This window comes from Papio anubis, chromosome 17 (genome assembly GCF_008728515.1).
Source record: "Papio anubis isolate 15944 chromosome 17, Panubis1.0, whole genome shotgun sequence".
Lineage (NCBI taxonomy): Eukaryota > Metazoa > Chordata > Mammalia > Primates > Cercopithecidae > Papio > Papio anubis.
In genome coordinates this window covers 52,281,587-52,294,614 of record NC_044992.1, presented here as the reverse complement: position 1 = coordinate 52,294,614, position 13,028 = coordinate 52,281,587, and the positions used below count along the sequence as shown (strand labels likewise).

Here is a 13,028-nt window from a genome sequence, read left to right as displayed (position 1 = left end):
ATATATATATAAATTTTTTTTTTTTTTTTGAGATGGAGTCTCACTCTGCCACCCAGGCTGTAGTGTAGTGGTACGATTTTGGCTCACTACAACCTCCGCCTCCCGGGTTTAAGTGATTCTCCTGCCTCAGCCTCCTAAGTAGCTGGGATTACAGGCGCTCATCACCACACCTGGCTAATTTTTGCATTTTTAGTAGAGACAGGGTTTCACCATGTTTGCCAGGCTGATCTCAAACTCCTCACCTCAAGTGATCCACCTGCCTTGGCCTCCCAAAGTGTTGGGATTACAGGCGTGAGCCACCGCACCCAGCCTCTTTTTAGAATTTATCTAGTAGGCGTTCTGGTTTTTACCAGAAACCACTTCCCTGAAAAAAAAAAAAAAAAGGTAGTCCTGTCCTCAGGAGAATCCTCATATTACTATATATCAGAAAGTATTATTTCCACTTTAACAGATGAGGAAATTGGGGCTCAAAGAAGTTAAGTGGAAGGTCTAAGGAGGCCCGTCTGGTTACTGACAGCTAGGACTGAGCCTAGTCCTCTGGCTTCCAGGCCCAGGATCTTTCTTTTTTTTTTTTTTCTTTCTTTTTTTGAGACAAGGTCTTGCTGTGTTGCCCAGGCTGGAGTACAGTGGTGTGATCATAGTTCACTGCAGCCTTGAAGTCCTGGACTCAAGCAGTCCTCCTGCCTCTGACCTCCCAAAGTTCTAGGATTACGGGTTTGAGCCACCACGCCCAGCCTAGGATCTTTCTTAACATAAACCACGCTCCTGTTCTCCTCATGTTTTTATTACTCTAAAGCAGTGTGGGTGTTTTTTGTTTGTTTGTTTTTGCCTCTTGGCTTATTGATTCTCTACAGAAACTTGTCCATGTGAAAAAGGTGGGAAGCCCCACCCTTGTTCTAGATGGATTTACCCAACCTCCCATCACTGCAGCTATGATGGGGCCAATATTTAAACACAAGATTATGTGACTCTAAGTTCACTTAAGTTTGGTCTAAAAAACAAAGTGTCTGCACTGAAGGACATGCAAAACAATAGCAGTGATTATCTCTGGGTAGTGTGTGATTTTCCTTTTCTTCTCTATGCTTTATCTTTCTTTGCTATAGTTAACAATGTGCTAATTTTACAGAAGAAATCTACAGACACACCCATAGATGTGTGTGCATGTGGTTGCACATGTATTTGGCATCAGGCAAAGGATTACACTCCAGGGACTCTCCATAGCATTTTCCGCTAAAGGCCTGTGTTCTGTGTGATGCTGCCTAGGTCATCAAGAAGAAGCTGGTGGGATCCGTGAAGGCCTTGCAGAAGCAGTACGTGTCCCTGGACACAGTGGTCACTAGTGAAGATGGAGATGCCAACACCATGTGCAGCGCCCTGGAGGCTGTGTTTATCCATGGCCTGCACGCCAAGCACATCCGAGCTGAGGCTGGAGGAAAAAGGAAGAAAAGTGCCCACCAGAAGCCTCTGCCCCAGCCTGTCTTCTGGCCCCTCCTGAAAGCTGTCACCCACAAGTGAGATTTAGCTGGAGAGGTTTTGCTTTGGGGAGGAGCAGCAGAGTATGGGACACTTAGCTTTTCCTCCCCAGCTGTTCAGGAAGCCAACAGAGGTGCCCTGTGTTCTAGCCTAGAGATAGGGTGAGGTAGGGGTTGAAAGTGTTTTCTAGAGAGGCTTATCTCTAGATCAAGCTTCCCAGCCAGCGTGCCAGCAGATCTTGAGACCCTCAGCACTCAGGCAAGAGCCTGTGGTTGCTTTGAGCCCTGGGACTGGTCGCCTTTAGCAGGAACAGCCTTTTTTGCCACACCGGGGCAGAGTTACATAGTTACAACAGAGGTTGTGTGGCCTGCAAAGCCTGAAGTATTTACTATCTGGCCCTTTACAGAAAATGTTTGCTGACCCTGCCTTAGATTATTCGAACATCTGAGTTGTAAATCTGTTTTTTTTTTTTTTTTTTTTTTGGGACGGAGTTTCGCTCTGTCACCCAGGCTGGAGTGCAATGGCGCGATCTCGGCTCACTGGCACCTCTGCCTCCCAGGTTGAAGCAATTCTCCTGCCTCAGCCTCCTGAGTGGCTGGGATTACAGGCACGCACCACCATGCCCAGCTAATTTTTTAATTTTTAGTAGAGACGGGTTTCACTATGTTGATCAGGCTGGTCTTGAACTCCTGACCTTGTGATCTGCCCACCTCGGCCTCGAAAGTGCTGGGATTATAGGCGTGAGCCACCGCACCCGGCCATAAATGTTATCTCTTAAGGAGGTATGGGGTTATTTTTATTAAAGAGTGGAATCAGGAAGAGCATATGAATATTCACCCTGAGACACTTATCTCTTGTGTCTGGACTTTTGAGCAAGTAGCTGGCACTGTGCCTCTAAGGACTACTAAATGTCACCTTCAGCCCAAAGAAGCCTTGTCAGTCTCTGATCTTCCTTTCCATGCTGACTGCCACTGCCCTGTCTCACGTTTTTACTTCTTTCCTGGGTGACACTGGCTTTCTATTTGTCCCCCGTACCTCACTCTGTCTTTCCTTGAGTCCGTCATCTGGTCAACATTTACTGAGGTGAAGCTCCCTGGAGCTTACTCACTGAGCCTAGTAGAATGCGGTCTGCATTCCCATGGGGGAGATAAACCCACGCTAGGGACTGTGCTAGCTCAGAGGAGGGGCATGTACATCAGACCGAGGCATTCTGGGACTGAGTCTGGTACACCTGGGGTCTGATCTCCTTATGCAGAACATCTACCCTACAGTCTGCATGATTGTAGTCAAGTCACTTTTCTAAACAAAGATCTGTAACCCACAGGCTCCCAGATGCCAGCCTGCAGACTGATTCACTAGGTTGGGGCCCCAGAACTTGTATCCTGCTCAAGTTCCCCAGGGGATTCTGGTGCATGGCTGGGTGTGGAGCCATTGCCCCGTGTTGCCTTATTGGTTTGATATTCAAGACTCTCTCTTTCCTGGCCTTGCAACCAAACTACCCACTCTTCCGCCACATGCTGTAATTGGAGCTCTCCCCAGTCCTCTTACAGGGTTGTTGATTTCCTGCCCTTTATGCCTTTTTTCATCAGTCCCTTGTGCCTGAGGGCAGGGACCATGTCTTTACCCTGCATCTTCACTGCTGCAAGGACTTTGCACTTAGGGAGCTCTGACAGCATGCCTTGGATGAGCAGATGATGTCAGGGGCCCAGTGGTAGTTGGAATGAACATGGAAATTATCTTTCACGATTCCAATCTCAGAAGGTTGGGGGTTATAGCTTAATATTTCCTTTAAACACTTTTCCTTTAAAACTATATATATATATCCTAGGCTGGAGTGCAGTGGTGCAATCTTGGCTCACTGCAACCTCTGCTTCCCAGACTCAAGCTATCCTCCCACCTCAACCTTCTGAGTGGCGGGGTAGCTTGGACTACATCTGCAAGCCACCACATCTGGCTATGTTGTTGTTGTTGTTGCAGAGATGGAGTTTCGTCCTGTTGCCCAGGCTGGTCTCGGACTCCTGAGCTCCAGTGATCCACCTGCCTTGGCCTCCCAAGTGTTGGGATTACAGGCGTGAGCCACCACATCTGGCCTAAAACACTATTACCAAATATTTTTGCATGCCTTTATCTATTTGCAGTGGTTATTCCTGGTTCCTGCTAACCAGTGGATAAAAGCACATCTCTGTGATTTGGGGCGGTTTCTTGAAACATGTCTGTTCTCCCTTCCCAGACACATCATCTCGGAGTTGGAGCACCTGACGTTTGTTAACACAGATGTGGGCCGCTGCCGGGCATGGCTGCGGCTGGCCCTGAACGACGGCCTGATGGAGTGCTATCTGAAGCTGCTGCTGCAGGAGCAGGCCCGCCTGCGCGAGTACTACCAGCCCACCGCCCTGCTCCGGGATGCCGAGGAGGGCGAGTTCCTCCTTAGCTTCCTGCAGGGCCTCACGTCCTTGTCCTTCGAACTCTCCTACAAGTCTGCCATCTTAAATGAATGGACGCTAACCCCACTGGCCCTGTCTGGGCTTTGCCCGCTCTCTGAGCTGGACCCTCTCTCTACCTCTGGTGCAGAACTACAGCGGAAGGAGTCTCTGGATTCCATTTCCCATTCCTCAGGCTCTGAGGACATCGAAGTCCATCACTCGGGCCATAAGATCCGGAGGAACCAGAAGCTGACTGCCTCCTCCCTCAGCCTGGACACGGCCAGTTCATCCCAGCTGTCCTGCAGCCTAAACTCTGATAGCTGCTTACTCCAAGAGAATGGCTCCAAGAGTCCAGACCATTGCGAGGAGCCCATGTCCTACGACTCAGACCTGGGCACAGCAAATGCTGAGGACTCAGACCGGTCTCTGCAAGAGTGAGTACCCTGCCCCAACTCCTTCCCATTTTCTCTCCTCCCTCCTTTCTTTCCTCTCCTCCTCCCTTTCTTCCTATGGCATGTGATTGCCTATTACTGAACTCTATTAGTAATTAAAGAAAGCCAAGGGAGACATCGACTTCTCCAGGGACTGGAATCACTGGGAGCTGTAGCAGGCAATACAGGCATAGTGGAGAAAGTGGACTTAGAACAGCTTAGAGCTGGTTTGGGCTCCAGCTCTGCCCTGGTGACAGGGCTGGGTGCGGTTCATGCCTGAAATCCCAGCACTTGGGAGGTTGCGGCAGGAGGATTGCTTGAGCCCAGGAGTTCAAGGCCAGCCTGGGCAATGTAGCAAGATCCCACCTCTAAATTAAAAAAAAAAAAAACTAAAACTAAAAACAAACAACAACAACAAACCAAGTTACTTAGTCTCTATAAGGCACAGTGTAAAATATTGTTGTCTTCATCTAGAACGAAGGAAACTAATAGGTCAGAGCACATTTAAAACTTCCAACAAATAGATGAAACATAATGCATAAGGGTGTGACTTCACAGAAGACCTCCTGGGGGACACAGGACCTGAGTGCTGCATGCAGGAGGTGGTGGACAGCTGGGGACAGACAGATGTGTGGAAGAGTATGTGGGGCAGATGAACTTGGCTAGAGAGAGAGCTGGGCAAAGCCTTCTTCACACAACCTTTCAAAAAATTTTTGCAGCCAGGTGTGGTGGCTCATGCTTGTAATCCCAGCACTTTGGGAGGCCAAGGCAGGCAGGACGAGGTCAGGAGATCGAGACCATACTGACTAACATGGTGAAACCCCGTCTCTACTAAAAATACAAAAAATTAGACGGGCATGGTGGCGGGCGCCTATAGTCCCAGCTACATGGGAGGCTAAGGCAGGAGAATGGCATGAACCAGGGAGGTGGAGTTTGCAGTGAGCCGAGACTGCGCCACTGCACTCCAGCCTGGGTGACAGAGCAAGACTCTGTCTCCAAAAAAAAAAAAATTTTTTTGCGTAATCTTTTTATGGTTAAAAAAAGTCTAAAACATATACAGTGAAAGCCTTTCCCATTCCTGTTCTCCCTCTACCCTGTTCTTTCCTCCCACCCCTACAACCATAATAATTAATTTCCTGTATATTCTTCCAAATTTCTAAATTAATCTACAACAAATACCAGTATAAAGATTTTTAGCTGGGTGCAGTGGCTCACGCCTGTAATCCTAGCACTTCAGGAGGCCAAGATGGGCGGATCACAAGGTCAGGAGATCAAGACCATTCTGGCTAACACAGTGAAACCCTGTCTCTACTAAAAATACAAAAAATTAGCTGGGCATGGTGGCAGGCACCTGTAGTCTCAGCTACTCTGGAGGCTGAGGCAGGAGAATGGCGTGGCCCCAGGAGGCGGAGCTTGGGCGACAGAGCAAGACTCCATCTCAAAAAAAAAAGATTTTAAAAATTTACTCCTTATTTATTACTTTCTCCCCTACAAAGGCAGTATATACACACTGTTCTATATCTTGTCTTGGAGAAGATCTTTTCATATCAGAGCTATTTCATTCTTTTATTTTTATTTTTTATAGAAATGGGGGTCTCACTGTGTTGCCCAGGCTAGTCTTGAACTCCTGGGCTCAAGAGATCCTCCTGCCTTGGGCTCCCAAAGTGCTGGGATTATAGGCCTGAGCCACCCCGCCCAGCCTCATTCTTTTTTTTTCTATTGCATATTGTTCCAGTGTATGAATGTACCTTAGTTTACTTAATCAGCCCAGTATTTAATGGGTGCTAGGGCCCATGTGTTCATAAATAACCTTGTGTATGTGGTCTTTTAGTTCTGCATAACTATCTCTGTTCAGTAAACTCCCAGAAGCAAAATTGCTGAGCAAAAGGACAGACTAATATAGAATATTCACAGATTATTGCCCATTTACACTCCACCAGGAATGTCCTTGTTTCTTAGCCTTGCCAACTGATGGTATTAGCGAACTTTTGGATATTTGCTCATCTGATAGGTGGAAAATGGGAACTTCTTATTAAAAGCCTCCTTCAGTTGGACCCATGTTCCATCAGCTGAAAAGAAGATCCCATGTGTTTGGGACCTTCTTTCCACTCATCCTATGCCCTTGCTTTGGTTCAGGTCCCTCTAGGGTTCTCATCCAGCATAGGAAGAGCACCAGCATTGGGTGGTGTTGCGGACTGGGCTTGGAGCAGACCTAGTTTCAAGTCCTGTTCCACTACTTACAAGCCCAGGAATGTCAGGCACATTGCTTGTTAATCAAACGCATATAGGAAATTCTCTTGTAGGCCCAGAAATAGCTTCTGAGCACATTAGGTGGAGTTTTCAAATGTTAAATGGAGGAATTTAGATAGAATACATTGGGGAGGAACAGTCTCTGTCTCCCATGACCACTGGGACCGTGGTGTGACAGGCCTGCAGTGTGACCCGGGCACAGGGCATGACCTAGGCTCACTTACCTGTCTTAGCCCTTCCTGTGTGTCTGCCTCCTCTGCAGACCAGCCAGCCATCCCCTTGTGATATGTCTTGCTTTTATCTCATGTGTCTTGTGATTGGAAAATTCCAGCTTAAGGTCACTGAATCAGTAACCATTCTCTCTGTGCAGGAAGTGTTGTCCCGGCTAGTATGGGGAAACTGGAGGGGCAAGGGTCAGGATGTATAGACGAATGCCAGACGGTGGTGTGAGGAACTGGCAAATCTAAGACATACAGATGCACAAACACACAGCCAGCACCAGCATTCGTAGAGCTGGGCCTTGAAGTTAGTCCTTGAGCATCCACAGAGACCAGCATTTCTTGAAGTGTGTATTTCAAGGGTAAAATGTTCTCACCGACACTTAGAGTTCATCAAAGTTATTATATTATTTAAATATTTGTAACTTTAAATTAGACATAAATTCCTTGTGCTTATCATTACACATATAAAATCAAAACATCCACAAATTAAACATAAAAGCATAAAAGACACAACATTCAAAATGAAATTTATTAATATAAAGCGGTTCTGTTTGGCAGAAACCAAATTGCAGTTGGGCTAGTGAATTGACTGTCCTGAATAGCTCCTTCCGTGTAGACTGGATCTGTATTATAATGATCACTGAGTGGCATAGGTATCATCTGGAGGGTTTAAGTACTTAGATTTAAGTACTTAGAATGGTCCCTGGCACATAGGCATCAATAGTGCTCAACTGATGGTATTGTTGTATTTTATTTTATTCTATATTTTATTTATTTTTTGAAATAGAGTCTTGCTCTGTCCCCCACGCTGGAGTGCAGTGGCGCGATCTTGGCTCCCTGCAACCTCCACCTCCTGGGTTCAAGCGATTCTCCATCCTCAGCCTCCCTAGTAGCTGGGATTATAGGGGCCCGCCACCACACCCAGCTTAGTTTTGTACTTATTGTAGAGAAAGGGTTTCACTATGTTGGCCAGATGACCTCCTGACCTCAGGTGGTCTGCCCGCTTCAGCCTCTCATGCCCAGCCTGGGTAGACATATGTTTTTAATTCTCTTAGTTATATACCTAGGGGTGGAATTGCTGGGTCATATGTAACTCTATGTTTAACTTTTTGAGGAACTACCAAATTGTCTTCTGCAGTAGTTGTGTCATTTTACATCCCCACCACTAATATATACGAGCTTTAATTTCTCTACATCTTTGCCTACCCTCGTTATTTTCTTTTTTATTATAACCAACCCAGTGGGTATAAAGTGGTATCTCATTGTAGTTGTGATTTGCATTTCTCTGATGATTAATGATGTTGAGTATCTTTTCATGTGCTTATCGAACATTTGGATATCTTTGGAGAAATGTCTGTTCAGATCCTTTGCCCATTTAACAATTTGGTTATTTGTCTTTTTATTGTTGATTTGTGAGTGTTCTATATATATTCTGGATAATAGGCCCTTCTATATAATTTATAAATATTTCCCCCCATTCTTTGAGTTGTCTTTTTAGTTTCTTGATAGTATCCTTTAAAACACAAATGTTTTGGCCGGGCGCGGTGGCTCATGCCTGTAGTCCTAGCACTTTGGGAGGCTGAGATGGGAGGATCACAAGGTCAGGAGATCGAGACCATCCTGGCTAATATGGTGAAACCCCGTCTCTACCAAAAAAAAAAATACAAAAAATTAGCCAGGCGTTGTGGCGGGTGCCTGTAGTCCCAGCTAATCGGGAGGCTGAGGCAGGAGAATGGTGTGAACCCGGGAAGCAGAGCTTGCAGTGAGCCGAGATGGCGCCACTGCACTCCAGCCTGGGCGACAGAGTGAGACTCCATCTCAAAAAAACAAAAAAACCACAAACGTTTTTTATTTTTGTTTTTTGAAACAGAGTCTCACTCTGTCGCCCAGGCTGGAGTGCAGTGGTGTGATCCCGGCTCACTGCAGCCTCCCGCTCCCAGGTTCGAGTGATTCTCCTGCCTCAGCCCCCCAAGTAGCTGGGATTACAGGTGTGCACCACCACGCCCAGCTAATTTTTGTATTTTTATTAGAGACGGGGTTTCACCATGTTGGCCAGGCTGATCTCGAACTCCTGGCCTCAGGTGATCCACCTGCCTTGGCCTCCAAAGTGCTGGGATTACAATTTGTTTTTCATTGCTTGCTTACGCTATAGATCTCACGTCTAAGAAACCATTGCCTAATCCAAAGACATGAAGTTTATACCTCTCTTTCCTTCTGAGAGTTAGTTTTAGCTCTTACCTTTAGGTTTTTAATCCATTTTGAGTTCATTTTTGTATACAATGTGAGATAGCAATCCAGCTTTTTTCTTTTGCATGTAATTATCCACTTACCTCAGCACAATTGTTGAAAAGACTATTCCTTCCCCATTAAAGTGTGTTGGTGTCTATGTTGAAAATCATTTACTTTTTTTTTTTTTTTTTTTTTGAGATGGAGTCTCACTCTTTTACCCAGGCTGGAGTGCAGTGGCACGATCTTGGCTCACTGCAACCTCCACCTCCCTGGTTCAAGCAATTCTCTGCCTCAGTCTCCCGAGTAGCTGGGATTACAGGCACCTGCCACCAAGCCCGGCTAATTTTTGTATTTTTAGTAGAGACGCGGTTTCACCATCTTGGCCATGCTAGTCTTGAACTCCTGACGTTGTAATTCTACCCGCCTCAAACTTCTAAAGTGCTGGGATTACAGACATGAGCCACTACACCCAGCCAAAATCAGTTACTTATATATGGATTGGCCACCTATTCTTGACTATAATGTCTTGAAATGTTGTTTGGGGTTAAGATGGTGCAGAGCTCACTGGGAAGACAATCAGGTAAGCAACTTGAATTCTAAAATCCTCATTTCCATAAGCCCAAATTAAGCTGAGCTTCATGTATCTTCTGGATCCAGTACAAGCCATCAGGGCAGATGCATGGAGGCTTTGGGGCCTTAGACAGCCTGTGGCCATCTGAACCTGTCTTTGCCCATGACATGCTCCACTGGTTTTATAAGCAGAAGAGATAGCAAACGGGTTTATTTTCGAAATGGAGCTTGGATCCTCAGAAGCCTCAGGAGAGAGAGGAGCAGTTGCTAGTCAGTGCACATTCCAGAGGGCCCAGGACATGTTTCTGTGCACTGTGTATGTGTGAGTGTGTGTGTGCACACACATGTACCAAGAGAGTAACATTTGCTCCCTGTGGCCCCAGGAAGCAGCATGGAGGAGACAGGGAGTGGCAGTCGCACCATGGAGAGTGAGCAGGGGCACATCTCATGTGTACTCATATCCACCCTCACACACCTGGTGTACACTGAGCTCCAGAAGCACTTTCTGGGGATGTGACGCTTTGCTGTCTCCACACCCAGTCCAGCTCTGAGGGGACCAGCCCTTGCACCTCCCCCAGTCCTGCTGTCCCAGTGCCTGCCCAGGAACAAAATATGACCTCGCTCAGGAAACCTGTTTAGCCCTTGCTGCTCCTAGTCCCTGCCCCAGGGCACAGAGTCCTGGCACCTCAACTCTCTGTGCTGAGGAGGAGGCCTGTTCTGAGACACTGTCCTTGGAGGCTCTGCTGCACACCATATTTGGGAAAACGATTGCCCACACAACTGTGTGTTTGGCTGAGCAAGCTCTCCAGGCCCACAGCTAGCCTGCTCAGAATGCCAGTAAGTCCTCATTCATACCAAGTCCTCTTTCTCTGCTGTGGGAGCTTTTTCACCTGAGATCCCAGGCTCCACAAATCACCTGCCTACCCAGTCTGCCTAAATCCTGGCCAGGAAGAACGTGGTGGGAGTGTCAGAGGAGGACTGTGTAATGGGGAGTGCAGTGGATAATTAAGAAGGTGTGGGTTGTTTTAAATCATAAAACAGCAGTTTTGCATTCTTCCCTCTGCCCCAATAGCCTTGGGCATTGTCGCAGACAACCTGTCACACAGGTTTCTTTGTTTAAAACTTCTAGGGTATTGTTGGAATTCAGCAAAGCCCAGGTAAACTCTGTGCCAACCAACGGACTGAGCCAAGAAATGGAGAGCCCCACACCACAGGCCTTGCTCTCCCTCCATGGCCTCAACACCAGCACACACCTGCACTATGAGGCGCCTGCAGAGCCCCTTCCTGCCCAGGCAGCCTCTGGAACTCAAGATGGTGTCCACATGCAGGAGCCGCGTCCCCGGGCGCCCAGCGCCCTGGACTTACAGCAGCGTGTAGAGAGCACCTCAGGCCAGCAGCCTTCTAGTACCGTCAGCAAGACAGCCAGAGAAGTGGGCCAAGGGAATGGCCCACAGAAGGCCCAGGCTCATGACGGAGCTGGTCTGAAGCTGGTAGTTTCCTCACCCACCAGTCCGGTGAGTGGTGCAAGCCGTTCAGGGGGCAGTCTTGGGAAATGTCAGCTGACGCAGGGTTTCCCCAGCTAGTGACCCTGCGTGGTCTCTGCCTTCTCCCTGTTAGCCTTCCTCTCCCTGCATGGTGATAGTGTTAATAGCATCGTGATGATGGGGTTCATGTTTCTTGGCATGTGAGCTGTAGATATAAGCCAGGCACTGTGCTGCTCACTTCCCGTGTGTATCTCCTGTCATTTTCACGTCACTCTGTGAAGGTCGTTCTCATCTGACCGCAGTCTCAGCTCTTTAACCACTGCCACTCACTAGCTAAGGCCTTGGGCAAGTCACTTCAGCTCTCTGAACCTTTATTTTCTCCTTAGTACTTGTTATTATTAAATTAATATTTTTTGATTTTTGGTTTTTTGGTTTTTTTCAGATGGAGTCTTGCTCTGTTGCCCAGGCTGGAGTGCAGTGGCACAATCTCTGCTCACTGCCACCTTCGCCTCCTGGGTTCAAGTGATTCTCCTGCCTCAGCCTCCTGAGTAGCTGGGATTACAGGTGCCCACCACCATGCCCAGCTAATTTTTGTATTTTTAGTAAAGATGGGGTTTCACCATGTTGACCAGGCTGGTCTCAATCTCCTTGCCTCGGCCTCCCAAAGTGCTGGGATTACAGGCATGAGCCAGTGCGCTCAGCCTATTAAATTAATATTTTTAGAAAATACTAGGCCTTGAACATACTCACTTTGCAACATGACCCAGGTTTTAGAGCTGTGCTGTCCAATATGGCAGCTACCAGCCACGTGTGGCTGTTGAACACTTAAAATGTGCCACGTCCAAATGGAGATGTGCCATGTGAAATAAGCGCTGGATTTCAACAACTTAGTATGATAAAAAAAAAATAGAAAATCTCATTTTTATGGATTACAAGTTAAAATGAAAATATTTGGGGGCTGAGCATGGTGGCTCACACCTATAATCCCAGCGCTTTGGAAAGCCAAGGAGGGAAGATTGCTTGAGCCCAGGAGTTGGAGACCAACCTGGGCAACAAAGTGAGACCCCATCTCTACAAAAAATACAAAAATTAGCTGGGCATGGTAGTGTGTGGCTGTAGTCCCAGTTACCAGGGAGGTGGGAAGATGGCCTGAGCCCAGAAGGTTGAGGCTGCAATGAGCTGTGATTACATCACTGTACTCCAGCCTGGGTGACAGAGGGAGACCTTGTCTGGAAAAAAAAAGAAAGAGAAAAAAAGATTTTGGATATATTGTATTAAATAAAATATATTATTAAAATTAATTTCACCTATTTCTTTCTACTTTAAAACAAAATTTATGTTTAAACCATGGCCTATTAACACAGCCCTAGGAGATCTTGAGAACCTGTGCCATACTTTTTAAAAATGTGGCTGCTAGAACATTTAAAATTATATATGTGGCTCATACTATATTTCCATTGGACAGTGCTGTTGTAGAATAAGCCAATCCAGCCATGTGCAGTGACACAAGCCTGTGGTCCCAGCTAGTTGGGAGGCTGAGGCAGGAGGATTCCTTGAGCCCAAAAGTTCGAGGCCAGGGTCAACATAGTCCCTGAGGGAAGCCAGCCCTGGGCATCTCCTTGAGAGAACCAAGTGAGTAGAGAGGCTTGAGAACTACTGGCCCAATGAAGCACCAGCCAAAGGCTGTGAATTTGAGCTCTTTTGTCTTTTCCATTTGTTCTTGTTTGGCCTTTGTGGTTTTCCAAAGTTATTGATGTTTACTGAGTATGGGTAGGAAAAAGATGTGTGTGCTATCTGCCCCTGCTGCAGTTCAAGCCCCAGCGGCCTAGCCAGCAGGGTGAGGGAAAGCAATTGCTCTAGAATGCTAGGGGCAGGCTCCAGAGAAAGTCCACAAGAGAGGAAAGAGACAGTGCGGGTAGGGCTGGTGGTGCAGTGGTGGGAGGGAGA

General features: G+C 47.1%; 1 protein-coding gene across 2 annotated transcripts in view; it reads left to right on the top strand.

The window, feature by feature from the left end:
* The window catches only part of PLEKHM1 (pleckstrin homology and RUN domain containing M1), a 54,536-nt gene that overhangs the window by 10,293 nt on the left and 31,215 nt on the right, over positions 1-13,028 (top strand). Inside the window, exons 3-5 of one of the 2 annotated variants that reach the window (XM_031657646.1) lie at positions 1,264-1,511; positions 3,704-4,330; positions 10,727-11,111. In XM_031657646.1, the coding sequence (XP_031513506.1) occupies positions 1,264-1,511; positions 3,704-4,330; positions 10,727-11,111 (1,260 nt within the window). The remainder of the gene's footprint in view (positions 1-1,263; positions 1,512-3,703; positions 4,331-10,726; positions 11,112-13,028) is intronic. The other variant, XM_031657647.1, reaches the window with a different exon arrangement.